The sequence below is a fragment of the Macadamia integrifolia genome, unplaced genomic scaffold (assembly GCF_013358625.1).
Source record: "Macadamia integrifolia cultivar HAES 741 unplaced genomic scaffold, SCU_Mint_v3 scaffold1934, whole genome shotgun sequence".
Classification (NCBI taxonomy): domain Eukaryota; kingdom Viridiplantae; phylum Streptophyta; class Magnoliopsida; order Proteales; family Proteaceae; genus Macadamia; species Macadamia integrifolia.
Window position 1 is genome coordinate 23,782 of NW_024868424.1, and position 27,677 is coordinate 51,458.

Here is a 27,677-nt window from a genome sequence, read left to right on the forward strand (position 1 = left end):
TAATGCAAGTACTCTTTTATTTTTATTCAGTTCTTTTTATGTTTATGATTTTATGCAATTGAGTTGTAATTTTTTAAGTTATAGTTCTAGGCTTAGATCTAGGTGATAAGATCATGAGCCGTGGAGCAATTTTTTTTCAAGTTCAAGCATTGATTCAAGTAAGTAGGCTCATTCAGTAGTCTTCTCTCCCCCCTCTCATTCCCTCTTCTGACTACCCTTTCTTTCTTAATTTAGGATTTTAATTTCAGTCGTTACATTATTGCTATCTCTTTCCCCCAAGGTTCATGGCTAGTGTATGTGTTGGCTTTGCCCCTCCTAGCCATAGAACCATCAATTTATTGTTTTTATTTTAATTGTCTCCCTTTCCCTAAAGCCAAGTAGAGTAACCCTTGTAAGAGTGACTCTCTGGTCAAGTAGGGAAGCTCATATTATGATGCATCCCTCGGGCTAAGTAGAGAAACCTACTTGTGAGTCTCTCTCTAGCTTTATCCCCTTTCTTTTACTTTATTTTTATTTCAGTATTTTTTTCTTTTATTTATTTATTTATTTATTTTAATTGCGTGGCTTGCGTCTTTAAATTCTTAGATGACGAATGGTTAGGACGTTATTTTAGATACATATGTTTAGGACGGTAATTAGAATTAGATCACAACCATTAATCAGTTCACTTTCGCATTATTAAAAGAAATAAAAAATAAAGTGGCTGCTCTCCCTGTGTTCGACCCGTAGCTACACTGATCCGTACGCTTGCGGTTACATTTTAAATCTCAAACAATAACCAACAGTTAACTGACCTAAAAGAGTACTGCTGTCCACTCTAACACCCAACCAACTGTTGCCCAAACTAATGTTCAACCTGTTGTTAATTGCATTGGTAATGTTCCCAGAAGAGTCACTATGCAACCTAGAAGGAATGTCCCAGCTCAGAATGATGATTATGATGAATATGACAATCAACTTTATCAACCTGACGATACGTACAGGGTCAAGTTAGAATTAAAAGAGTATAATGGGAGGCACGATCCCCTCTACTACCAGGACTGGGTAACTTCTTTCGATGACTACTTCCGATGGTACTGTAGGCCTAAAGAAAGGAAAGTCCAATTAGTTGTCACTAAGTTAACTGGTGGAGCTAAGGACTGGTGGAGGAATGAAGAGAATAGGCTGATTCGCAGTCGTCAGATGCCTCACAATTGGGAAGACTTAAAATTTATCCTTAATAATAGATTCTTACCACCCACCTACCGACGTCGGCTCTACGACATACTGAATACTCTTAGGCAAGGTACTATGACTGTAGGAGATTATATTGATCGTTTTAATGAACTGCTTTCACGAACAGGTGCCAATAAAGAAGATGAAGAACTGCTCATATCTCGTTTCAAACTGGGGTTAAGGTATGATATTCGTGAGAAGCTTGGTGTGAACGAGATACCCTCCTTAAGTACTTGTTTTGACAAATCACTAGAAGTAGAGGATCTGATCAAAACGACCTCCATAAGGTACATCCAGCCAACTGACAACAAAAAGCCTTATGTACCAACCAAATTCACTGTATTTCCTACCCGAGCTCCACAAGATACACAAGATAAGGGGAAGGCTCCAATGGGAAGGGAGAGTGGATCTGTGACATGCTAGAGTTGTGGAAAGACTGGAGACACGGCAAAATTCTGCCCCAAGCGAGGACTATCCAACTCTGTCATTAGTGCCATCAAATCCAATCAGGATTTACAAATCCACGAACCTCATGATGATGATTGGACTATTAATGCTGCAATTGAAGGAGATGAGGATGAACTGGAAGATGAGCTTGCACCAGAGAATGATGATCCTCATGCTTATGTCAATGTGGTTACAAGAATCCTAGTGTCTAAAACTAAGGGTGAAGACTGGAGGAGGCACAATATCTTTTGCATCGTAATGTCTAGTGAACCTCACAAAGCGCAAGTGATTGTGGATAGTGGAAGTTGTGTGAATGTGGTATCTCAAGCCTTTGTCATTGACGGAAAGCTTAAGACTGAATCCCATCCATAGCCATACAAGGTATCTCTTCTAGACAACAACACCATGACTGTAACTCAACGATGTTCAATCCCAATGAAGGTCTCAGATTATGAAGAAAGTGTATGGTGTGATGACAATAATGTGCTAGTGGGAGGTACTAAGAACCAATGCATCTTCGATCACAAAGGCATACCATTCATTCTAAACTCACTCAACATACCTCAGGTAAAAGACAAGCTAAGGGCTGCCCAACTAAGGAGACATGTCTTAAAGCATGTTGCTAAGACCTTTTCCAAAACAACCACTGAGCAAAAGAAGCAACCATGCAGAGAAAATTTCAGCAAGAAGAACACTGTGGACAACAAGCTATGCGTGCTGCCCCATAGAGAATTCCTGACCATTAGTGAAGAAACTGGCCTAATCATAGCTCTTGTTACCAAGGCTGCTGAACCAGTGATAGAGGTAAAACATCCCCCACAAATCAAACAATTACTTGCTGATTTTTTAGATTTGGTGCCAGAGGAATTGCCTGATAAACTACCACCGATGAGGGATATTCAGCATGCCATTGACCTTGTGCCTGGGTCAGTACTCGCTAATCTGCCCACTTACTGTCTCAGTCCTACAGAGCATGCCAAGCTCAAGAGAAAAGTGGATGATTTATTAAAGAAAGGGCTCTTGGTTGAGAGCGTGAGTCCATGTGCAGTACCAACCCTACTGACACCAAAGAAAGACGGATCATGGAGTATGTGCATTGACAGCCGGGCCATTAACAAAATCACGGTAAAGTACAGATTTCCTATTCCTCGTTTGGATGATATGCTTGACATGTTGACAAGAGCCTCCATCTTTTCAAAGATTGATCTACAGAGTGGCTACCATTATATTCGAATCCGTCCAGGGGATGAATGGAAAACAGCCTTCAAAACAAAAGAAGGCCTGTATGAGTGGAAGGTTATGCCTTTTGGCTTCACCAATGCACCTAGTACTTTCATGAGGGTGATGACACATGTACTACGACCCTTCATCGGAAAATTTCTCGTAGTGTACTTTGATGACATACTAATATACAACAAAGCACAAAATTAACACTTGGAGCATCTGAGACGTGTCATGAGAGTACTACGGGTAGAAAAGTTGTACATCAACTTGAAAAAATGTTCCTTTATACTGCCCAAGGTCATCTTCCTTGGTTTTATTATGTCTTCACAAGGCATAGAAGCTGATCCGGAGAAGGTAAAAAGTGTTGTTGATTGGCTCAAAGACCTTGACCGAGGTTCGTAGCTTTCACGGTCTTGCTTCATTTTACCGACGATTCATCCGGAATTTCAGCGCCGTTGTAGCCCCAATTACAAAATGCACAAAAGCGGGAAAAGTCCCATTTCAATGGACTCCGACAGCCACTAAAGCTTTCAACTTGATCAAACCAAAGATCACAGAAGCACCAGTGCTTAGACTACCCAATTTTGATCTTATGCTTGAAGTGGCTACTGATGCATCCCATGTTGGGATAGGAGTGCTTATGTAAGAGGGCCATCTGATTGCTTTCTACACTGAAAAGTTGAATGATGCAAAAAGAAGGTATTCTACCATGATTTAGAACTCTATGCCGTTGTTCAAATCCTCAAGCATTAAAGGCATTACTTAATTGGCAAAGAGTTTGTGCTCTATTTAGATCATGAAGCACTTAAATACGTGCACTCACAAAAGACCATTAGTGATCGGCACGCTAAATGGATCTCATACTTGCAAGGATACGTATTTGCTCTTAAGTACAAAGCTGGGAAGGAGAATCAAGTGGTTGATGCACTTAGTCGAAAGGTGATGAGAACACCTTCACAGTACAAAATGCAGGAGTGAAACACATCAAAGAGGAGTACATTAGTGATGCTGATTTTTCAGAAGTATTCAACAACCTACAAGGAGGATGGATGGGATGACAAATTTGCTATACATGATGGGTATCTTTTCAAAGGCACTCGCCTTTGCATCCCAAACACCTCTATGAGACATCACTTGATTTGAGAACTACATGGAGGAGAAATGGGTGGACACTTTGGAAAGGACAAAACATACTCCATGATGAAAGACCTATACTTTTGGCATTAATTCTTAAAGGATGTGCAACATGTGATACAGAGATGCCGCACTTGTCAACTTGCTAAAGGAGAAAAGAAGAATACAGGATAGTACACACCGCTGCCCGGTCCACAAGCACCTTGGCAAGACATAAAGCATGGACTTTGTCCTAGGCTTACCACCTACACGGGAAAGGTATGATTCTATATTTGTGGTAGTAGATCGCTTCTCCAAGATGGCACACTTTATTCCGTGCAAGAAAGCTCTTGATGCAAGTCACTTGGCCAAACTCTTTTTCAAAGAGATAGTGCGCATACATGGTCTACCACAGACAATTGTTTCAGATAGGGATGCCAAGTTCATGAGCTACTTTTGGAAGACTCTATGGCTGAAAACAAATACTAAACTCAAGTTCTCCACTGCATTCCATCCTCAGATAGATGGACAAACCGAAGTGGTGAACAAAAGTCTTGGCAACTTACTCCGATGTCTAGTCTAAGACTAAGAGAAGACGTGGCCATCTATACTGGACATTGCTGAATTCGCCTCTAATAGTTCCGTCAACCGCACCACAGGTCGTACACCATTTGAGATTGTCCTTGGACTGTTGCCTCAACGACCGGTTGACTTGGTACCTTTGCCACCTCAGGCCCGTATTAGTGTGGAAGCCGATGAGTTCCCTAAACACATCACGGAGGTACATGCTGATGTTCGTCGTCGCATCGCTGTTAGCAATGACGGATACCAAGCAAAGGCCAATTGACATCGTCGCTACGTTGAATTTCAGCCTAGTGATATGGTAATAGTTCGAATTCCACCTAAGAGTTTCGTCCAGGTACAGTGTACAAGCTCCATCCTTGAAACATGTGTCCCTATAAGGTCTTGAAGCGCATTGGCACTAATGCTTATATGCTAGAGCTACCTCCTCCTCTGAAGATCAACAATGTCTTCAATGTAGCCGATCTGACAATATATTTGGGACACCATTCTGATGACGGTGACACTAAACACACCCTTAAACTTCCACAATTTACAAACCCTAAAGATGATGTCATCGAAGATGTTCTCGACAACATCATCACAGTTCGTGGGGGTAAAGGGTATTACTCCTTCCTCATCAAATGGAAAGGTCAACCACGAGAGGATTGTACTTGGATGCATGCCGATGACTTTCAACGCTCTGACACGGACCTCTATGAGCACTACATGTCCCTTACCCATTCATCGGAGTTAAATGATTCTAAGAAAGGGGGAGCTGATGTAGATGCACATTATGGAAGGAAATATGAGAGGAAGAAGGATCCAGCCTTAGTCCACCTGAGTGGCTAGGGTCCAGCCAAGAAGCCAGCCGAACCCCTACTTCATCCACCTGAGTGGCAAAGTATAAATAAGGGCCAATTGGGCCCATTGGCTAGGGGAATAATTAGTAGTTGTTTTTAATTAATTAGTGGGTCATTGGGCTCATCGAGTTGAGTAAGTGGTATGTCGAGTCCAAATTGTCTTAGGACTCCATTTGTTTTCTACATAAGTTTATTATTCCTAGTCCAATTTTGAATTCCTAGTTGTGGTAGGAGTGTCTAGTCCTATTGGGAAACTAGCTCCTAGTTGAAGTAGGAGTGTCCAGTCCTATTGGGAAATTAGCTCCTCGTAGTAATTTGATTGCTATTCTGCCCTCTATAAATAGAGGAGCGTATATACTCATAATTTCATATTTGAATAAAGAATAATTGCAGTCAATTCCTTAAAACAGCCAGGACAGCTGTGGGTGAGAAGCCCGGGCCGAGACAACCGCTCCTCCCCCACTTTTCCCTTTGTTTCTTCTTATTTAAAGCTTTCTATTTTATCCTAAAGTTACTTCTGTTGAAGTATACAACTGTTGTGAGTGTTTAGAAGTTCAGATCTGTCCAAGTTACAAACTAGAATTGATTCTCTCTCATGAAGCCTACGATTATTTCTCATAGGTGAGAAAATCAAGAAAGCTTGTAACTTCACAACCAACCATCAGAATCCTCTCAACTTAGGGGGTTTTTGTACCCTCCCTAGGGACTATTTACACCCAAGAGTGCAGCTCAATTGGACTCCTATAGACCTGGCCACACGTCTCTCTCTCCAGCTCTATAGCAGGTCTTTCTCTCTCCTATCAGGTTGGGTTTTGGGCTGGTTTTACTCCTGCATTGGTATTGTATCCTTGGGGGTTTATTTGATGGTCTTATTTCTTTATTTTCTACTCCTATTTGTTTGTTTGGGGTTATAAACTGCTGGGGTGGTTTCTTGTAATCTACTCCTGCATTAACCCTATGGCCGATGATGGGCACTTAGCTCCGTTTCTCCTCCGCTTTCCACCCTCAGGCTGATGGTCAGACCGAGGTTGTCAATAGAAGCCTAGGGAATTTATTGTGTTGCCTCACATGAGAACACCTTACCAGTTGGGACCGAGTCCTTAGGCAAGCTGAGTTTGTATACAATAGCTCTAAGAACCGTACCACTGGTCTATCCCCTTTTGAGATATGTTCAGGATACTAGCCTCGGGCACCCATAGACCTTATCCCAGTCGTGTCTAGTTCCAGGACCTCCCAGTCAGCCGATTCTTTTGCTCAGCATATACATGATTTGCATGTAGGTATAAGAAGACAGATAGCACTGAGCAACGAGCAATATAAGTCGAAGGCAGATGTGCACAGAAGGCTACAAGAGTTTCAAGAAGGCGATATGGTGATTGTTAGAATTAAGCCGCAACGCTTTATTAGGCGAAAAGCGACCAAGCTGCATGCTCGTAGCACAAGTATGTTCAAAGTACTCAAGAGGATAGGTGCCAATGTGTATGTTCTTGATCTACCAGCTAGCATGGAGATCAATAACATTTTCAATATTGAAGACCTTGTCCCAGACCATGGTACCTCTACCATTACCCCTTTCTATGCTGATGACTTTAAGGACTTCCCCTTCACCATTGATGAGACTACTGAACCAAACCAACCACTTCCTCCCACCTCATTACCACTTGTGCCCAAGGTCACGAGAAGGACTAAAGAAGTTGAGGAAATCCTTGATGAGAAAATTGTGTCCACACACACACAGGAGGTTCTAGAGAGTTCTTGGTCAAGTGGCGTGGACGACCGGAGATTGACAACACCTCCATCACATTGCAAGAAATCCAACGACTTAACCCAAGCCTGCTTGAGTACTACCTGAGCCGTAATTCACTAGAGGTGAATTCTTCCAAGCTATGGGAGAGTTGATGGGGACATCAAGGTGTACAGCCGAAAGAATAAAAAGGCCCAACCACACGATGCATCTTATGGCTGGAGGATTAGAAGAAACAAGAGAGAAGAAGGAGAGAGAGGATCGAACCCACCTTTCCCAACGCTGGTAGATTCTTCTCTCCTCCCCCATTGGCCAATATATGTGGCCCCCCACAGATCTGATTTGGTTATTTATATTTAGTAGTTTATCTTTTAGAATCATGTTTTATTTTTAGTTTGAAATAAATTAGGAAGTTACATGTTTTATTTCTATTGGTCTTTAGAAAGTCCTATATTGACTAGGACTTATTTTTGTAAGTAATTAGTTCATTTAATTGACTAGGATTCCTTTTTGTTAGCAATTAGTTTCTCATTTAAGTGTAAGGCCATTGGCCAAGAATTGGAGTTAATGAATTACCGAATGAAGCACAAAGCTAACGTCTCTCTCTCTCTCTCGATTCCCTCTCTCTCGATTCTCTTTCTCGTCTCTCTCTTTCCCGACTTTCTTTCTCTTTTTCTGGCCTTCTCTCTCTCTCACGACACACTCTCTCTCTCTCTCTCTCTCTCTCACCCCCTTTGTCTCGGTCGATATTGCTGGCTGCCCCCTACTGTTCGTAAGCTACTGGCAGCCCCTACACACACACAAAAGATCCACCGGCAGCAATCAAGAATACTTCTCTGCAGGCTGGATTTTCTTCATCAACAACAGCGTGGACAGCAAGCTTTTTTTTCTTTCTATCCTTGGAGGACGTCATCTTCTTCTTTACTCCTCAGACTTGGGCAGCAGGTAAGTAGTGAACTGAACCCTTCCACCCCCATTTTTCCCTGATTATTTGCTTCATCCTCTTCCATTAAACCCCCCCCCCCTTTTAGCCCATTGTTTTGACCTTTATTTTTCCCACTGTTTTGCCTTAGACATTGCTGATTTTCTTTATTCCAAAGCATGAATGATTTTAGAACATATAACATGGGATTCTTATCTATCTTTGGTGCTTAATAGGCTAGTGTTACAACCTAACTTTGCTTGCTGCTATGTTCCCTACCCCATATTCCCACTTGAAGCTTGAATGAGTTTACGTGTTTTTCTTCTTAGACTATTATTACTCATTGTTACATTGCTCATTAATCTCACATTATTTTTCATGTCAATCTTGTTTGCTGAGCTTCCCTTACCCTGCCCAACTCAAGTCCCTTGAGTTTACCCTACCTAGTTAGTTAATCTTGTAGGAAACCTAGTCACCTAGGAACCCCTACATCATCTTGGTATCAGAGCATGATTTTGTCTAGGTTTAGGGTAATTAGGAATTATTGTCCATTCTTTACATGTCTTACCTTTTGAGGACTAGTCTCCATCACAATCTGTCTGTAGTCGAGTCTGAGTTAAGAGAGCGTTATCGTAGGTTAAGAGAACACCCTTTTCTTCCTTAGATTGGCGGGACCAAATAGCATTGGACGATATTCCCACCAAAAGCACACACTTGAGAGGGAGATTTCTGACCTCAAGATTGAGAGGGCTAAATACCTGTCTCAATCGGAGATTCTGAATAGACCATAAGTCTTTGGTGGCAACCGTACCTTGGCTGTCCATCTCCTTATGTCCACTCGTAGCGGTAGAACATACCAGAATATGTCTGACCTTCCTAGCACCCCCACCCGACCTGAGCAGTTGGTAGAATTCATGAAATCCATCCAAGCTACCCTCCAAGCTAACCAAGCTGTACAAGAGACATAGGCAGCCCATCTCCAAACTCTTACCGATAAGTTGGCTGCCCTCGAGACAACTGTCCAAAACCCTGATGGACGGCAAGGCCCTAACACAACTGGCATTGAACCTAAGGACAAAGGCCTTAACCCTGAGGAAGTGAACGAGAATAACCACACTGATGGTTATGACCAGATAGGGGATAACTTCCAAGTCCCAGGGCGTGGTAGAGGTCGAGGTAGGGGTCGAGGACCACGGCCAAGACACCATACCCAATATGGAGATGATGCGGGTTATGAGCATCATGATAGGAGCTTTGATGTAAGATGGATGATTAAGGTCGATGCCCCTACCTATGATGGTCAGATTGATGATAGGATCCTTCTGGATTGGATTAAGCAAATTGATAGGTACTTCGATTTTTATGATATGCCAGAGGAAGTTCGCTACCGATTTGCTAAGTTTAAGCTCACCGGAGCTGCCCAGGACTTCTGGACAGACCTAGAGTACCAAGAGAAAATTTTTGCCTATCACTTATAGGCTCCAGTTGTTGAACGAAATGAATACCTTGAAGTAAAGAAAGTTGACTGTGACCGAATACAAGAGCAAGTTCAATGAATTGAAATTTTAAGCCATATTCGGGAGAATGTTGAGCAGACACTATCCAGATTCCTTAGTGGGCTCAACCCCGAAATTCAGTCTCGTATGGCACCCCACTAGTGCGAGACATTCCACAAGCTTCCAGGATAGCCCTTGAGGTGGAATCCTCCATGAGAACTTATTCTCAGAGGAAGAGCTTCTCCCAATTTAGAAAACCACCCCAAGGCTCAACTGGATTCCCCAAACCCCCTGCTGCACCACAGCATCAACTTGACAATAGGGGTAAAGGAATTTTGAGAGAAGCACCCAAGAGTAGCGGGCAACAATAGTGCTTCAAGTGTCACGAGTTTGGTCACTTCTTCAGAGAGTGTCCCAATAGGAATCTTTATGTGGGAGAGCATAATCCTGAAGAAGGTGATCAAGAGGGTTTTCAGGACCATGAGTATGAGGACCATAGACCAGATAAGACCATATCTGATGAGGACGCCGAGGAGGCCGGTGACCTCAAGCTTGGTATTGTGCAATTCATGGTCTCACAACCTAAGAGTAACGATGATTGGCAGCGAACTAATATTTTCATCACTTACACATGTCATCAGGGCAAGAACTGCCGCGTCGCCATAGACAATGGGAGTTGAATGAATGTGGTCGAATGGGCCTCAAACCTGAACCCCACCCCAAGCCTTACAAGGTTGCCTGGGTAAATCAGTCCACCATCCTTGTTAATCTGAGGTGTCTAGTTCCCATACACTTTGCAGGATATAAGGATCGAGTGTGGTGTGATGTCCTAGAGATGGATGTTGCCCACATCATCCTAGGTAGACCCTGGTTATATGACTGAGATGTCACCAATTATGGAAAGTCTAACACCTTTGTCTTTGAGTTCAAAGGGAAGAAAATTAGGCCAACCCTCAGTGCACCAAAGGAAGTACGGGTTCCAGAACACAAGGGAAGTACATCCAAACACACCCCCACTAAAACACTCAACATTTTAAATCAACAACAATTTGAAGGAGAGTGTCAAGAGTCAGGGGTGATTTATGCTCTAGTTGTCATACAGAGTAATACCGATAGGTCACGCTTATTTACTGAGGCTCCTAGAGAAGTACAACCCTTGTTGAAGAAATTTGAGAGGTTATTCCCTAAGGAGCTACCTAATGAGTTACCACCTATGTGTGACATCCAGCATGCTATTGACTTAGTTCCAGGGTCCTCTCTCCCGAACTTACCCCATTACCGAATGAATCCCAAAGAGCACGCCGAACTCAAGCGGCAAGTGGATGAATTGTTACAGAAGGGATTCATTAGGGAGAGCCTTAGCCCATGTGCAGTACCTGCCTTACTCACGCCAAAGAAATATAGCACCTAGCGTATGTGTGTTGATAGTAGACTGTAGAGCGATCAATAAGATCATTGTCAAGTATAGGTTCCCTATCCCTAGGCTTGATGACATGTTGGATATGATGGCCAACTCAACGATCTTCTCAAAGATTGATCTCAAGAGTGGGTTGATCTCAAGAGTGCATACCACTAAATTCGGGTAAGGCCTGAAGATGAGTGGAAGACAACCTTCAAGATGAAGGATGGCCTTTTTAAGGGTTAGTCATGCCTTTTGGCTTGTCAAATGCACCTAGCACTTTCATAAGGATAATGAACCAAGTGCTTCAACCATTCATTGGCAAGTTCCTAGTGGTTTACTTTGATGACATCCTCATCTATAGTAAGACCCCGTCTTCCCACTTGGATCACTTATAGAAGGTTTTTCATGTGCTCTTCCAAGAGAAACTCTATGTCAACCTCAAGAAGTGCACCTTTATGAGTGATCTAGTCATCTTCCTAAGATTTGTTGTGTCAACCCAAGGAGTATCTGCTAACCCTGAGAAAGTGAGAGCGATTGTAAAGTGGCCTGAGCCAACTAATCTCCATGAGGTACAAAGCTTTCATGGCTTAGCCACTTTCTACAGGATGTTCATTTACCGGTTTAGTTCCATTATGTCTCCTATCACAAATTGCATGAAAAAGGAGTTTCAATGGACTAAGAATGCTACGAAGGCCTTTAATGAGATTAAAAATCTTGCAACCGAGGCCCAGTCCTGCGCCTCCCAGATTTCTCTAAGGTCTTTGAAGTGAATTGTGATGCATCTGGTTTTGGAATAGGTGGTGTCTTAGGGCTAGAAGGACACCCTGTTGCCTACTATAGCGAGAAGCTCAATGAAGTTAGGCATCGATATTCCACATACGACAAGGAATTCTATGTGGTTATCCAATCACTGCGCTATTGGCGACATTACCTTCTACCGCAAGAATTTGTGCTCTTCTTTGACCACCAGGCACTGAGATACCTGAATGTCCAAAAGAAACTTAACTAGAGACATACCAAGTGGGTCAAGTTTCTCCAAGAGTACACTTTTGTGCTCAAGCACAAACCTGGTGCCAAGAACACCGCTGCAGATGCACTTAGCCGAATAAACATATTCCTCAGTTGCACCAATGTTAAGAGTCAGGTTAGTGTGTTACTCCAGGCAATGAGTGTAGAGGTTGTAGGATTCGAGCGAGTCAAAGACCAATACCCCACCTATCCTGATTTTAGTGAGTTGTTCACTTCCTTGAGTGACGATAACCCGTTCAGTCGCTCAAACTACCTACTTAGGAAGGGCTTTCTTTTTAAAGGAAGCAAGTTATGCATTCCCAGGACCTCACTCCAAGATTTCTTGATCTGGGAATTGCATGCTAGGGGCATCGCTGGCCATTTCGGTGGAGATAAGACCATCACTCTCGTAAGTCGTAAAGGACCGATTCTTTTGGCCAGGACTGAAGAGGGATGTTGCTAGAGTTGTGAGTCAGTGTGGGATATGCCAGACTGCCAAGCAACAAAAGCAAAACACGGGATTATACACTCCCCTACTAGTTCCCCATGCCCCTTGGCAAGACCTTAGCATGAACTTCATGCTTGGCCTGCCAAAAACTTCGAGAGGCCAAGATTCCATTTATGTGGTCGTAGACTGCTTCTCGAAGATGGCCCATTTCATCCCATGTACTACAACCTCTGGTGCGTCCAAGGTAGCTAAGCTTTTCTTTGATGAGGTTGTCAAGTACCATGGTTACCCATCACCATAGTGTCCGATAGGGATGTTAAGTTCACTGGTCATTTTTGGAGGACCCTTGATATAAATGCACATTATGGAAGGAAATATAAGAGCAAGAAGGGTCCATCCTTAGTCCACCTGAGTGGCCAGGGTCCAACCAAGAAGCCAGCCGAACCCCTACTTGGTCCACCTGAGTGGCTAAGTACAAATAAGAGCCAATTGGGCCCATCGGCTGGGGGAATAATTAGTAGTTGTTTTTAATTAATGAGTGGGCTATTGGGCTCATCGAGTTGAGTAAGTGGTATGTCGAGTCCAAATTGTCTTAGGACTCTATTTGTTTTCCACATACATTTATTATTCATAGTTCAATTTTGAATTCCTAGTTGTGATAGGAGTATCTAGTCCTATTGGGAAACTAGCTCCTAGTTGAAGTAGGAGTGTCAAGTCCAATTGGGAAACTAGCTCCTAATAGTAATTTGATAGTTATTCTGCCCTCTATAAATAGAGGAGCCTATGTACTCATAATTTCATATTTGAATAAAGAATAATTGCAGTCAATTGCTTAAAATAGCCGGAACAGCTGAGGGTGAGAAGCCCGGGCCGAGATAGCCGCTCCTCCCCCACTTTTCCCTTTGTTTCTTCTTGTTTGAAGCTTTCTATTTTATCCTAAAGTTATTGCTGTTGAAGTATACAACTGTTGTGAGTATTCAGAAGTTCAGATCTGTCCAAGTTACAAACCAGAATTGATTCTCTCTCCTGAAGCCACCGATTATTTCTCCTAGGTTAGAAAATCAGGAAAGCTTGTAACTTCACAACCAACCGTCAAAATCCTCTCAAATTTGGGGGTTTTTGCACCCTCCCTAGGGACTATATACGCCCCAGAGTGCAGCTCGGACTCCTACAGACCTGGCCGCACCTCTCTCTCTTCAACTCTACAGCAGGTCTTCCTCTCTCCTATCGGGTTGGGTTTTGGGCTGGTTTTGCTCCTGCATTGGTATTGTATCTTTGTGGGGTTTATTTGATGGTCTTATTTCTTTGTTTTCTACTCCTATTTGTATTATTTGGGGATATAAACTACTAGGGTGGTTTCTTGTAATCTACTCCTGCATTAAGTGGTATCAGAGCTATGGTTCAGACAAAAGAACCCCAACCCACCCTTCAAGATGTGATGAAAGCAATCCAAGCCTTGTCTACGAAGTTGGATGGACATAACCAACAGTTAGCTGACCTAAAAGAGTACTGCTGTCCACTCTAACACCCAACCAACTATTGCCCAAACTAATGTTCAACCTGTTGTTAATTGCATTGGTAATGTTCCCAGAAGAGTCACTATGCAACCTAGAAGGAATGTCCCAGCTCAGAATGATGAGTATGATGAGTATGACAATCAACTTTATCAGCCTGACGATACGTACAGGGTCAAGTTGGAATTGAAAGAGTATAATGGGAGGCACGATCCCCTCTACTACCAGGACTGGGTAACTTCTTTCGATGACTACTTCCGGTGGCACCGCATGCCTGAAGAAAGGAAAGTCCAATTAGTTGTCACTAAGTTAACTGGTGGAGCTAAGGACTGGTGGAGGAATGAAGAGAATAGGCTGATCCGCAGTCGTCAGATGCCTCACAATTGGGAAGACTTAAAATTTATCCTTAATAATAGATTCTTACCACCCACCTACCGACGTCGGCTCTACGACATACTGAATACTCTTAGGCAAGGCACTATGACTGCAGGAGATTATATTGATCGCTTTAATGAACTGCTTTCACGAACAGATGCCCATAAAGAAGATGAAGAACTGCTCATATCCCGTTTCAAACTGGGGTTAAGGTATGATATTCATGAGAAGCTTGGTGTGAACGAGATACCCTCCTTAAGTACTTGTTTTGACAAATCACTAGAAGTAGAGGATCTGATCAAAACAACCTCCAGAAGGTACATCCAGCCAACTGACAACAAAAAGCCTTATGTACCAACCAAATTCACTGGATTTCCTACCCGAGCTCCACAAGATACACAAGATAAGGGGAAGGCTCCAATGGGAAGGGAGAGTGGATCTGTGACAAGCTAGAGTTGTGGAAAGACTAGACACACGGCAAAATTCTGCCCCAAACGAGGACTATCCAACTCTGTCATCAGTGCCATCGAATCCAATCAGGATTTACAAATCCATGAACCTCATGATGATGATTCGACTATTAATGTTGCAGTTGAAGGAGATGAGGATGAACTGGAAGATGAACTTGCATCAGAGAATGATGATCCTCATGCTTATGTCAATGTGGTTACAAGAATCCTAGTGTCTAAAACTAAGGGTGAAGACTAGAGGAGGCACAATATCTTTTGCACCTTAATGTCTAGTGAACCTCACAAAGCTCAACTGATTGTGGATAGTGGAAGTTGTGTGAATGTGGTATCTCAAGCCTTTGTCATTGACGGAAAGCTTAAGACTGAATCCCATCCATAGCCATTCAAGGTATCTCTTCTAGACAACAACACCATGACTGTAACTCAACGGTGTTCAATCCCATTGAAGGTCTCAGATTATGAAGAAGTGTATGGTGTGATGACAACAATGTGCTAGGGGGACGTACTCAGAACCAATGCATCTTCGATCACAAAGGCAAACCATTCATTCTAAACTCACTCAACATACCTCAGGTAAAAGACAAGTTAAGGGCTGCCCAACTAAGGAGACATGTCTTAAAGAATGTTGCTAAGACCTTTTCCAAAACAACCACTGAGCAAAAGAAGCAACCATGCAAAGAAAATTTCAGCAAGAAGAACAATGTGGACAACAAGCTATGCGTGCTGCACCATAAAGAATTCCTGACCATTAGTGAAGAAACTAACCTAATCATAGCTCTTGTTACCAAGGCTGCTGAACCAGTGATAGAGGTAAAACATCCCCCACAAATCAAACAATTACTTGCTGATTTTTTAGATTTGGTGCCAGAGGAATTGCCTGATAAACTACCACCAATGAGGGATATTCAGCATGCCATTGACCTTGTGCCTGGGTCAGTACTCGCTAATCTGCCCACTTACTGTCTCAGTCCTACAGAGCATGCCAAGCTCAAGAGACAAGTGGATGATTTATTAAAGAAAGGGTTCTTGGTTGAGAGCGTGAGTCCATGTGCAGTACCAGCACTATTGACACCAAAGAAAGACGGATCATGGCGTATGTGCATTGACAGCCGGGCCATTAACAAAATCACGGTAAAGTACAGATTTCCTATTCCTCGTTTGGATGATATACTTGACATGTTGACAAGAGCCTCCATCTTTTCAAAGATTGATCTACAGAGTGGTACCATTATATTCGAATCCGTCTAGGGGATGAATGGAAAACAGCCTTCAAAACAAAAGAAGGCCTGTATGAGTGGAAGGTTATGCCTTTTGGCTTCACCAATGCACCTAGCACTTTCATGAGGGTGATAACACATGTACTACGACCCTTCATCGGCAAATTTCTCGTAGTGTACTTTGATGACATACTAATATACAACAAAGCACAAAATGAACACTTGGAGCATCTGAGACGTGTCATGAGAGTACTACGGGTAGAAAAGTTGTACATCAACTTGAAAAAATGTTCCTTTATGCTGCCCAAGGTCATCTTCCTTAGTTTTATTATGTCATCACAAGGCATAGAAGCTGATCCGGAGAAGGTAAAAAGTGTTGTTGATTGGCTCAAAGACCTTGACCGAGGTTCGTAGCTTTCACGGTCTTGCTTCATTTTACCGACGATTCATCCGGAATTTCAGCGCCGTTGTAGCCCCAATTACAAAATGCACAAAAGCGGGAAAAGTCCCATTTCAATGGACTCCGACAGCCACTAAAGCTTTCAACTTGATCAAACCAAAGATGACAGAAGCACCAGTGCTTAGACTACCCAATTTTGATCTTATGCTTGAAGTGGCTACTGATGCATCCCATGTTGGGATAGGAGTGCTTATGTAAGAGGGCCATCTGATTGCTTTCTACACTGAAAAGTTGAATGATGCAAAAAGAAGGTATTCTACCATGATTTAGAACTCTATGCCGTTGTTCAAATCCTCAAGCATTAAAGGCATTACTTAATTGGCAAAGAGTTTGTGCTCTATTCGGATCATAAAGCACTTAAATACTTGCACTCACAAAAGACCATTAGTGATCGGCACGCTAAATGGATCTCATACTTGCAAGGATACGTATTTGCTCTTAAGTACAAAGCTGGGAAGGAGAATCAAGTGGTTGATGCACTTAGTTGAAAGGTGATGAGAACACCTTCACAGTACAAAATGCAGGAGTGAAACACATCAAAGAGGAGTACATTAGTGATACTGATTTTTCAGAAGTATTCAACAACCTACAAGGAGGATGGATGGGATGACAAATTTGCTATACATGATGGGTATCTTTTCAAAGGCACTCGCCTTTGCATCCCAAACACCTCTATGAGACATCACTTGATTTGAGAGCTACATGGAGGAGGAATGGGTGGACACTTTGGCAAGGACAAAACATACTCCATGATGAAAGACATATACCTCATCAAATGGAAAGGTCAACCACGAGAGGATTGTACTTGGATCCATGCCGATGACTTTCAACGTCTTGACACAGACCTCTATAAGCACTACATGTCCCTTACCCATTCATCGGAGTTAAATGATTCTAAGAAAGGGGGAGCTGATGTAGATGCACATTATGGAAGGAAATATAAGAGGAAGAAGGATCCAGCCTTAGTCCACCTGAGTGGCTAGAGTCCAGCCAAGAAGCCAGCCGAACCCCTACTTCATCCACCTGAGTGGCTAAGTATAAATAAGGGCCAATTGGGCCCATTGGCTAAGGGAATAATTAGTAGTTGTTTTTAATTAATTAGTGGGCCATTGGGCTCATCGAGTTGAGTAAGTGGTATGTCGAGTCCAAATTGTCTTAGGACTCCATTTGTTTTCCACATAAGTTTATTATTCCTAGTCCAATTTTGAATTCCTAGTTGTGGTAGGAGTGTCTAGTCCTATTGGGAAACTAGCTCGTAGTTGAAGTAGGAGTGTCCAGTCCTATTGGGAAACTAGCTCCTAGTAGTAATTTGATTGCTATTCTGCCCTCTATAAATAAAGGAACCTATATACTCATAATTTCATATTTGAATAAAGAATAATTGCAGTCAATTACTTAAAACAGCCGGGACAGCTGTGGGTGAGAAGCCCAGGCCAAGACAGCCGCTCCTCCCCCACTTTTCCCTTTGTTTCTTCTTATTAAAGCTTTCTATTTTATCCTAAAGTTACTGCTGTTGAAGTATACAACTGTTGTGAGTATTCAGAAGTTCAAATCTGTCCAAGTTACAAACTAGAATTGATTCTCTCTCCTGAAGCCTACGATTATTTCTCATAGGTGAGAAAATCAAGAAAGCTTGTAACTTCACAACCAACCATCAGAATCCTCTCAACTTTGGGGGTTTTTGTATCCTCCCTAGGGACTATTTACACCCAAGAGTGCATCTCAATTGGACTCCTATAGACCTGGCCACACGTCTCCCTCTCCAGCTCTATAGTAGGTCTTTCTCTCTCCTATCGGGTTGGGTTTTGGGTTGGTTTTACTCCTGCATTGGTATTGTATCCTCGGGGGTTTATTTGATGGTCTTATTTCTTTGTTTTCTACTCCTATTCGTATTGTTTGGGGTTATAAACTGCTGGGGTGGTTTCTTGTAATCTACTCCTGCATTAACCCTATGGCCGATGATGGGCACTTAGCTCCGTTTCTCCTCCGCTTTCCACCCTCAGACTAATGGTCAGACCGAGGTTGTCAATAGGAGCCTAGGGAATTTATTGTGTAGCCTCACAGGAGAACACCTTACCAATTGGGACTGAGTCCTTAGGCAAGCCGAGTTTGTATACAATAGCTCTAAGAACCGTACCACTGGTCTATCCCCTTTTGAAATATGTTCAGGATACCAGCCTCGGGCACCCATAGACCTTATCCCAGTTGTGTCTAGTTCCAGGACCTCCCAGTCAGCCGATTCTTTTGCTCAGCATATACATGATTTGCATGCAGGTATAAGAAGACAGATAGCACTGAGCAACGAGCAATATAAGTTGAAGGCAGATGTGCACAGAAGGCTACAAGAGTTTCAGGAAGGCGATATGCTGATGGTTAGAATTAAGCCGCAACGCTTTATTAGGCGAAAAACGACCAAGCTGCATGCTCGTAGCACAGGTCTGTTCAAAGTACTCAAGAGGATAGGTGCCAATGTGTATGTTCTTGATCTACCAGCTAGTATGGAGATCAATAACATTTTCAATGTTGAAGACCTTGTCCCATACCATGGTACCTCTACCATTACCCCTTTCTATCCTGATGACTTTGAGGACTTCCCCTTCACCATTGATGAGACTATTGAACCAAACCAACCACTTCCTCCCACCTCATTACCACTTGTGCCTAAGGTCACGAGAAGGACTGAAGAAGTTGAGGAAATCCTTGATGAGAAAATTGTGTCCACACACACACAGGAGGTTCTAGAGAGTTCTTGGTCAAGTGGCATGGACGACCGGAGATTGACAACACCTCCATCACATTGCAAGAAATCCAACGACTTAACCCAAGCCTGCTTGAGTACTACCTAAGCCGTAATTCACCAGAGGGGAACTCTTCCAAGCCAGGGGAGAGTTGATGGGGACATCAAGGTGTACAGCCGAAAGAAGAAAAAGGCCCAACCACACGATGCATCTTATAGCTGGAGGATTAGAAGAAGCAAGAAAGAAGAAGGAGAGAGAGGATCGAACCCACCTTTCCCAACGCTGGTCGATTCTTCTCTCCTCCCCCATTGGCCAATTTATGTGGCCCCCCACAGATCTGATTTGGTTATTTATATTTAGTAGTTTATCTTTTAGAATCATGTTTTATTTTTAGTTTGAAATAAATTAGAAAGTTACATGTTTTATTTCTATTGGTCTTTAGAAAGTCCTATATTGACTAGGACTTATTTTTGTTAGTAATTAGTTCTTTTAATTGACTAGGATTCCTTTTTGTTAGCAATTAGTTTCTCATTTAAGTGTAAGGCCATTGGCCAAGAATTGGAGTTAATGAATTATTGAATGAAGCACAAAGCTAACGTCTCTCTCTCTCTCTCGATTCCCTCTCTCTCGATTCTCTTTCTCGTCTCTCTTTCCCAACTTTCTTTCTCTTTTTCTGGCCTTCTCTCTCTCTCTCTCTCTCTTTCACCCCCTTTGTCTTGGTCGATATTGCTTGCTGCCCCTACTGTTCGTAAGCTACTGGCAGCCCCTACACACACAGAAAAGATCCACCGGCAGCAATCAAGAATACTTCTCTGCAGGCTGGATTTTCTTCATCAACAACAGCGTGGACAGCAAGCTTTTTTTTCTTTTTATCCTTGGAGGACGTCATCTTCTTCTTTACTCCTTAGACTTGGGCAGCAGGTAAGTAGTGAACTGAACCCTTCCATCCCCATTGTTCCCTTATTATTTGCTTCATCCTCTTCCATTAACCCCCCCCCTTTTAGCCCATTGTTTTGCCTTAGACATTGCTGATTTTCTTTATTACAAAGCATGACCGGTTTTTGAACATATAACATGGGATTCTTATCTATCTTTGGTGCTTAATAGGCTAGTGTTAGAACCTAACTTTGCTTGCTGTTATGTTCCCTACTCCATATTCCCACTTGACGCTTGAATGAGTTTACGTGTTTTTCTTCTTAGACTATTATTACTCATTGTTACATTGCTTATTAATCTCACTTTATTTTTCATGTCAATCTTGTTTGTTGAGCTTCCCTTACCTTGCCCAACCCAAGTCCCTTGAGTTTACCCTACCTAGTTAGTTAATCTTGTAGGAAACCTAGTCACCTAGGAACCCCTACATCAATCACACTAATCATCTACAGGCTGTCGCACTAGAATCTCGGCTGCCCTAATCCTTGCATGAGGCATGATGTAATAATGGTAGTGGGAAGGGAAGGTATGGTTTTGCAGTCTTCAATCTCTCTCCCTAATTCGTTTGTCTTGGAAGGGTTTGTCAAAGAAAGAGCAGTCATTAAGGGTGAGTATCAGAGGACGAGCTGCCATTGAAGCTGAGAATCGAAGAAACAAAACAGCCATTGAGGGTGAGGTGAGAATCGAAGGAACAACAGCCTCCGTGAGAATCGAAAGACCATCAACCATTCTTTAGATTGCAGAGGAGTTTTTAAAAGTCATGATGGATCCACAAGACCGTTACGAGGATCGAGAGGGACAGTTATGGAATGGGGACCTAAAGTTCCCTAAATTACCGGGAAAATTTGCCATTAAAATACAGATCAGCATCAGAACCAAAGAAAACCCAACAAGCCATCACACCTTCACCTAAGTAAACTGAAGACGGATTCATCAAGAAATAGACTAAATGGAGAGACGTGTCTTTCTTTTCTCTCATTTTGACTCTGTTTGAAATAAATCAATATGATACAAATTTGATATACAGAGAACCAGAAGATACATCAAGTTGAAGCTATTTGGGGAAAACAGGTCGAGATGAGAAAAAATCGAAGCTTTGGCACTCTTCTTCACCCAACATTCTCTTGATCTCTCCTATTCCTCTTTCTTCTTTCATTCAGAGTTCTTCACATATAGAACAGCAAGGAAATTAGGTATCTCTCCATCTCCTGTTTTAATCTTCATTTCGTAAAACCCATATTTTCTATTCAATTCTCAGTGTTCTCTTTTCTGTATTTGATGTTGTTGGTATATGGAATTTGACGGGATGAGTGAAAAACAGGAAGAAAGAGTAATAGGAGAGATCAAGAGAATGTTCTCCATCTCCTCCGAAGCTCACCCTCAATGGCTCATCCTCCTTCGACAGACCTTTCAAAGTCGACCCACAATGGCTGCTGCAATGTCGTTGAATGGCTGCTGCATTCTCATTCTAGGGTTCAAACATAGTAAAAGAGGTGAAAAGGAGGAGAAGTGGCTTTTTTATTCATATTTGGCTTTAGGGTCATAAGAGTCATTTCCATTTCTAAACTAATGGTGTTAGACTTTAGGGGTACATTTGCCATTTTTTATTTTTTAGGGTGGTTTCTTAGATAAATTTTAAAAACAGGGGTGGTACAAGATAATTTTCCTATTTTAATTATGGGAGAGAGTTCCCTAAAAGACAATTTGGCCCCTGCACTAGCACATGGGCCAATGGGAGTGTGCACAGGAGTATCAACAGGGGTGAAAGTTCTAGTTTTGGTAAGGGATGGGATGGTCATTTCGCTCCCCCCTGTGTCTAGGTGCAGGAGCCACACTGCCATTTAGGTTTCTTTTTCCTTTAATTATTTAAAAAGTAACAAGTTTATGAGATAAATATAAAAGTATACATCAAATTACATTTTCATAGTAATTATTCATATTAAGGAGTTCAAAATGGCAGACTAAACAGTTTTAGAAAATAAAAATAAAAAATATAAACCACTGACCTTATTTCACATCAAATTCAGAACCAAACCAAAAAAAGTAAGAGTACAAGGAATCTGAGACATGTATACATCAAAGTCAACAGTCCTAATCCAAATAAGTAGGGGAAACAAAGACTGAAAAACAAATCAAATGAACAACAAATCAAAGTGTGAACCGCATACCTCAACGAATTCCAAATATCTCCTCAGGAGGGTCATAGACATGCCGATCAGGAAACATCTCCTCAAAGTCTTGCTTGACTCTGTTTCTCAATAGTGGATGCGGCAAGAGGCCCTTCAGCAAAATCCTGAAGGGCAACTCCTCTGGTGGGTCAGGAGACTTCTTCATATCCTCATAAATATTCATGGCATCCGCAGGTGAACCATACCTCAAGAAACCTCTGATAACTTCAGCATACGTTTGAGAATCAGGGAATAAATCCTCCTTTCTCATGCTTTCCCATATTTGCATTGCATCATCCATCTTTTTGCATTTTGCTAATGCAATAATTAAGTCCTTATATAGATAGACATCAGGCTTGTACCAGTCCTGCTTTTGAATTATTCTAAACACCTGAATAACCAAACAATTAATTATAAGCTGATTAAGGGCACATGATTAATGCTAAGCATCTAAGAATATCCGAGATAACATAACACGATAAATGGAGAAAGACTTGACTTCATGCATTACTAAGAGTTTATATAAATTAAGAAATATGCATCAGGCTCTAGAACACTTCTCAATAAATCCGGTGAAGGGGGGAGGGGAAACACCAGAAGTTTGAGATGAAACGTAGTAATCAAGATATGAAAGTGACAAAGATTCTACAAATAAAACCCACCGAGTCACGCTACAGAGACATGCCTACAAACCAAATGATTAAATAATGAAACCAACTCATAAACTGAAGACTTAACCATGAGAAGCTAAACCGAGAGCTCAGAACAGTTAAAAAATTGGTAAACCAGAACATCAAAAGTTTTTAACTGATGAACCCTACACTACTGTGATTCAAAAATAGGAAATCTATGAAATTAAACTACAATACGATCTCCATCATCATCGTCGAAACAGAAAATCAGAGAGGAGGAACCCACCTTGAGGGCCAAAGTCACCTCCTCTTGCCGTTGGAGCTCGATCAATACAGTCACCATATCCATCTTCAAGAGCCTCAACACATGTGACTTAATGAACTTATCCAGTTTCTCTTCATCGTCTTTGAATCTTTTCAGACCCAGAACTACGAAAAGAGCTTCTTTGCCTATCAGTTTCTTGCCTCTCCAAAGTGGCCCTCTTGGTCTACCATCATGGTAACTCCTGAAATCCAATACGGATTTGCTCGAAATGACACCTAGAGTTGGAACAGACGTTTTCAAGGGGTTATATGTTACTTCAATGGGTATTATCAGTTCCCGAATGAGCAACGAAGCCAAAAATGGTATTTTCGATCTCGAACAAGCTCGAAATGCCATTGAAGCCTTGCAGATAAAGCTCGATTGAGTGTGTGGGGTGATGCTTAAAACCTGTTTTTACCAATCAATGGCTACTCGTTAAACCCTAGTGCTATTCACTCGGCAAATTTTCAGGAGAAACAAATATCTTGTAGATATCAGCAGGAGCCGTCTATGTAATAGTAACAACTACTTGATGCCCTTCTGTGCAAAGTCAAAAGAATTGCATTCAGGAATAATTTGTTCTTCCAATTTAACAATTCAATGAAAAAAGTGGACCGCAAACCGTGCAGATATCTCTGTTAGCTTGAGTTGTTCACAATTCTCGTTTGGTTGAGGCACCTCAATCCGATAACGCCATGAGAATCAGGACTCTCTGTTTCACTTCTACTGTGTCGAAAGCCACATCCTCAGTCCATGGCCTGAAATCTGTTGCTTCCAGAAACTAAAAGATTTGCAACTATGGAAGCAATTACTTTAGCAATTCTGTACTTTGAATGCCAGGAGAAGAAAAATCTCTTTGTACAAACAAATCGATCCGAACGATCACCACCACGGAGGGTTTCCAGAATCAAGAGCCGTTGGGAAGGGAAAAGGGGTTAGGGAAAGTGGGAAACCCTATTGCGAGTTTTGGGTGATTTCAAATCCCCATTCAACCCGTAGAAACGGATACGCGTTTAAATCGACCGTTTAAAACGACCATTTAAAACGGTTTTTTTGCCGTATGCGTTTGTCCCCTAGACACCATTTACATCCAAAAAGTTTACACAATTTTAGTGGTGACAACATTTTCCGTTGTTTGATTTTGGAAGGTAAAATATGATGTAATTTTCTTAGGGTAATTTACAGTGCTACCGCCTAGAGAATGTCAGTATTATAAGAACACTCTCTCTCTTTCACCAAATTAGACTCAGACCCCCTACCGTCAATATCATTTCAGAAAGGATTTGAAATAACATTTTTACCCTTTTAACTAAAACAAATAATAAATCATATTTTACCTAAGTTACTTCTCACTGATTCATTAGTTGTGAGTTGTGACCATCCGCAACAGTAGCTATGGCCGGCAGTTCCAGCTTCTTCTCTGGTGGAACCTGTCACTCTCTCTCTCTCTCTCTCTCTCTCTCTCTCTCTCTCTCTCTCTCTCTCTCTCTCTCTCTCTCTCTGAACCTCGAGGCCGACTTGGGTGTTCTAAAAAAGAAAACTCAAATGCATAGCCATGGATTTTCAATCACGGAAAAATTTTCCATTAGGTTAGTGATTCTAGCTTATTAGAACCACTTCCTTCGCTAATGTCACTGCCACTAACGGAACCGAGAAGGAAATGGAAAAGGATCTAGTGATTTGAAAATTTTTAGTGTGTTGTAGCGTCAGCAAATGCATACCGCACAGTAGAAGGTAACAACTTGTGGTAGCAAATGCAGACGGGTATTTAGTTCCATACCGCACAATTGAAGGGAACAACCTGTGGTAGTTGAAAGTAGAAGATGCACTGAAACCGGACATTATAGAAAGGAAAATAAGCAAGGAGATAATAGCGGCAGAGAAGAGTGTGACGAGCCATATCTTCTCAACTGCCATGGTGGTCCAATTTGCCACAGGGTCATCGAATTAGAGCTACTGCAGAGTTATGATACTCATTTGCAGGGGTGAGGGTAATCCATCTACATTTGATGAACATGAACCAAGTCGCAATTAGCAAGCTTCTAATCAAATAGGTCAAAGCTAGCAGGCGTTGCATATCTGATTCAAGAAGCAAACACGATTCCAGTAAAATGATCAGCTTTTATGTTGTTACAATTTCAAGTCCTGAGCAAAGCTGATCATCCTTAATATCTCGTAGCAGGCCTGTTTCTCCTTCTCCTCTTAGATTTATTATTGTTTTCACAATTTCAACTTCTGAGTGATTAGATTTAAAAGTCAACTCTTGAAAATGAGAATGGGGAAGGTTGCAAAACCAACGACAAGGGTGGGGGAGAGCGAGCAAAGCGATCAGATTTAAAGGTCTTCCCTTGACCTTAGTTGCTCACTCTGCCGAACCGTTTCATCCATTTTTTTCTCTTTGAAAGAAACCCAAAATCCATTTTCTTGAGAGAGAGAGAGAGAGAAGAGAGAGAGTGATTTACATCTTTGGAGGAAGATTGAATAAAGACCAGATCTTCGGTTGTTGCTCGCGGTTTGCCACCCTCGTAACCGCTACCTTCTCCATCTTGATTGAGAAGCTTCAAATGAAGAATGCCAGAAGTTGGTGTAGGCCATTCGCATTATTCCAGCTAAATGGGCTTTTGGGAACGTTGATGTTCTAGGGAGACCGAATCCTACCACTGACATGGGATCCTTTCGCCGCCATGATTGCCGAAGCCGCTACTGCCGTCAGTGCTCGATTTGGGAGAAAGATACAGTAACTATCGATTTGAGGATGGGACTTATTACATGGGCATTTTAGTACTTCACATTTTGTGGAGCCTTGCTCTCTGAACCCCAATTTATTGACCGGTTGGTTCGGTTTGGTCTTACAAGGTCCAAACCAGAAAAGGTTGATGCAGGTACCATGACCCGCTGGTAGCAACCACTGGTTTTGGGTTAGCCCCGAGTCCTACTGGTCTCTTCTGGGCCTACTGGTGGGTAGGACTGGCGGGTACCATACCCATCGGACTGGGCAGACTGCACAGGTGGGTTCACCTACCCACCTATATGACCCACATGTAACCCAAATGAGTTCCGATGGAACTCAAACTCACTGACAACCTTCTTCATGCTATTATACGCATCATGACCATATCTTACGTCTTTTTATAATTCCAAAATGGATGTATTCTAAATTCCTATTTATGTTAGGTTTCGAGACATTCATCTTCACTCTAGATCTTACCTGTACCGCGAGTGCATATTCTTCCATACGAATAAGTAAGTGGGGAGAGGACTTTCATTTTATTTTGTGAGTGTTTTTGGCATGTTATTCATTCATATATCATTTTGACATTATGAATGCCATTCTCATGCATATGCTTGACTGTTGTTGGATGCATTGAGAAATGGACATGTTGTAGCTATAAATTTCCATATATTTGTTACTTGTTGTGAATTATTGAGCATGGATTTATTCATGAATGGATTATGATGAGAATTTTCTAAACATGTATGGGATTCCTAGAATAGATGCCGTAGTCGGCTTGAAAACAAATGCATTGGTACACCGTTGAATGGGATGCGGAAGTGCTATGCAGTCGTATTATCTCATATAGGAGAATGTGGTTAGGATTTCACATTCCCTCATGCTACGATCCTTCCCAACAGGGGCTTATGTGTTGGGTTATCAATGGGGGGAAGCGCCGATCATGGACCATTGTGGCGGTTAGAAGTATGCTCGGTTGATCATTATGACAGTCGGTAACTTTGGTGATATATTCAGATGGCCAATCGTACTGCTTTATTTTCTATTGTGGTTCAGTCATGATTTATATTTCTGTTGTGGTTCGACCATGATTTACTTTTTCGAGTGCTCACGACTGGCCTTCTCCAACAACCATATGGGCCCATCGAGCGATGGGAAAAGCGTCTCGAACGCGGGGTGTATGCGCACTATGGTTGTGACTTATGAGTAGCACGTAACCTATGACCTAGTAATGTTGCTTAGGTGAATTAGGATTAAAATGAATCGCATGCATTTAGTATCATTTGATTGCAACTGCTTGTGTGAGTTTTTTCTTTCCATTTATTGAGCTAGTGAGCTCACCTCTTATTCACACATCTTTTTAGATGATTTTGCAAGATATTCCGTAGAGGAACTCATGTCAGGGTCCATCAATGATCCTCCAGTGGGGGATTGGTGGGTCCCAGAAGAATCTAACCACAAAGACGGATGCCCATACGAGAATTGTGTTACAGGGCAACAGTAGTAGATTTCTCCATTTACAGTTCTCTATTTTTATTTTTTTGGTATACTTCTCTTTTGTGATCTCAGTAATTAAATTGTTATTTCTTGTATAAATATCATGCCTACGGGCCCACATGTAAATATACTATATATAACAATTTGGGTAGCTAGAGCATATGGAGATTTATAGGTATTTACATTTGACAAGAC

General features: G+C 42.0%; 1 protein-coding gene across 1 annotated transcript in view; it reads right to left on the reverse strand.

Annotated features, from left to right (window-relative positions):
- Positions 1-24,227, reverse strand: part of LOC122065228 (protein THYLAKOID ASSEMBLY 8-like, chloroplastic) — a 33,777-nt gene extending 9,550 nt beyond the window's left edge. Inside the window, exons 1-2 of the mRNA XM_042629038.1 lie at positions 23,237-24,227; positions 22,319-22,709 (exon numbers count right to left, since the gene is read on the reverse strand). Coding sequence (XP_042484972.1) covers positions 22,320-22,709; positions 23,237-23,611 — 765 coding nt within the window. The 5' untranslated portion in view covers positions 23,612-24,227 and the 3' untranslated portion in view covers position 22,319. The remainder of the gene's footprint in view (positions 1-22,318; positions 22,710-23,236) is intronic.
- Between the last annotated feature and the right edge of the window lie 3,450 nt (positions 24,228-27,677).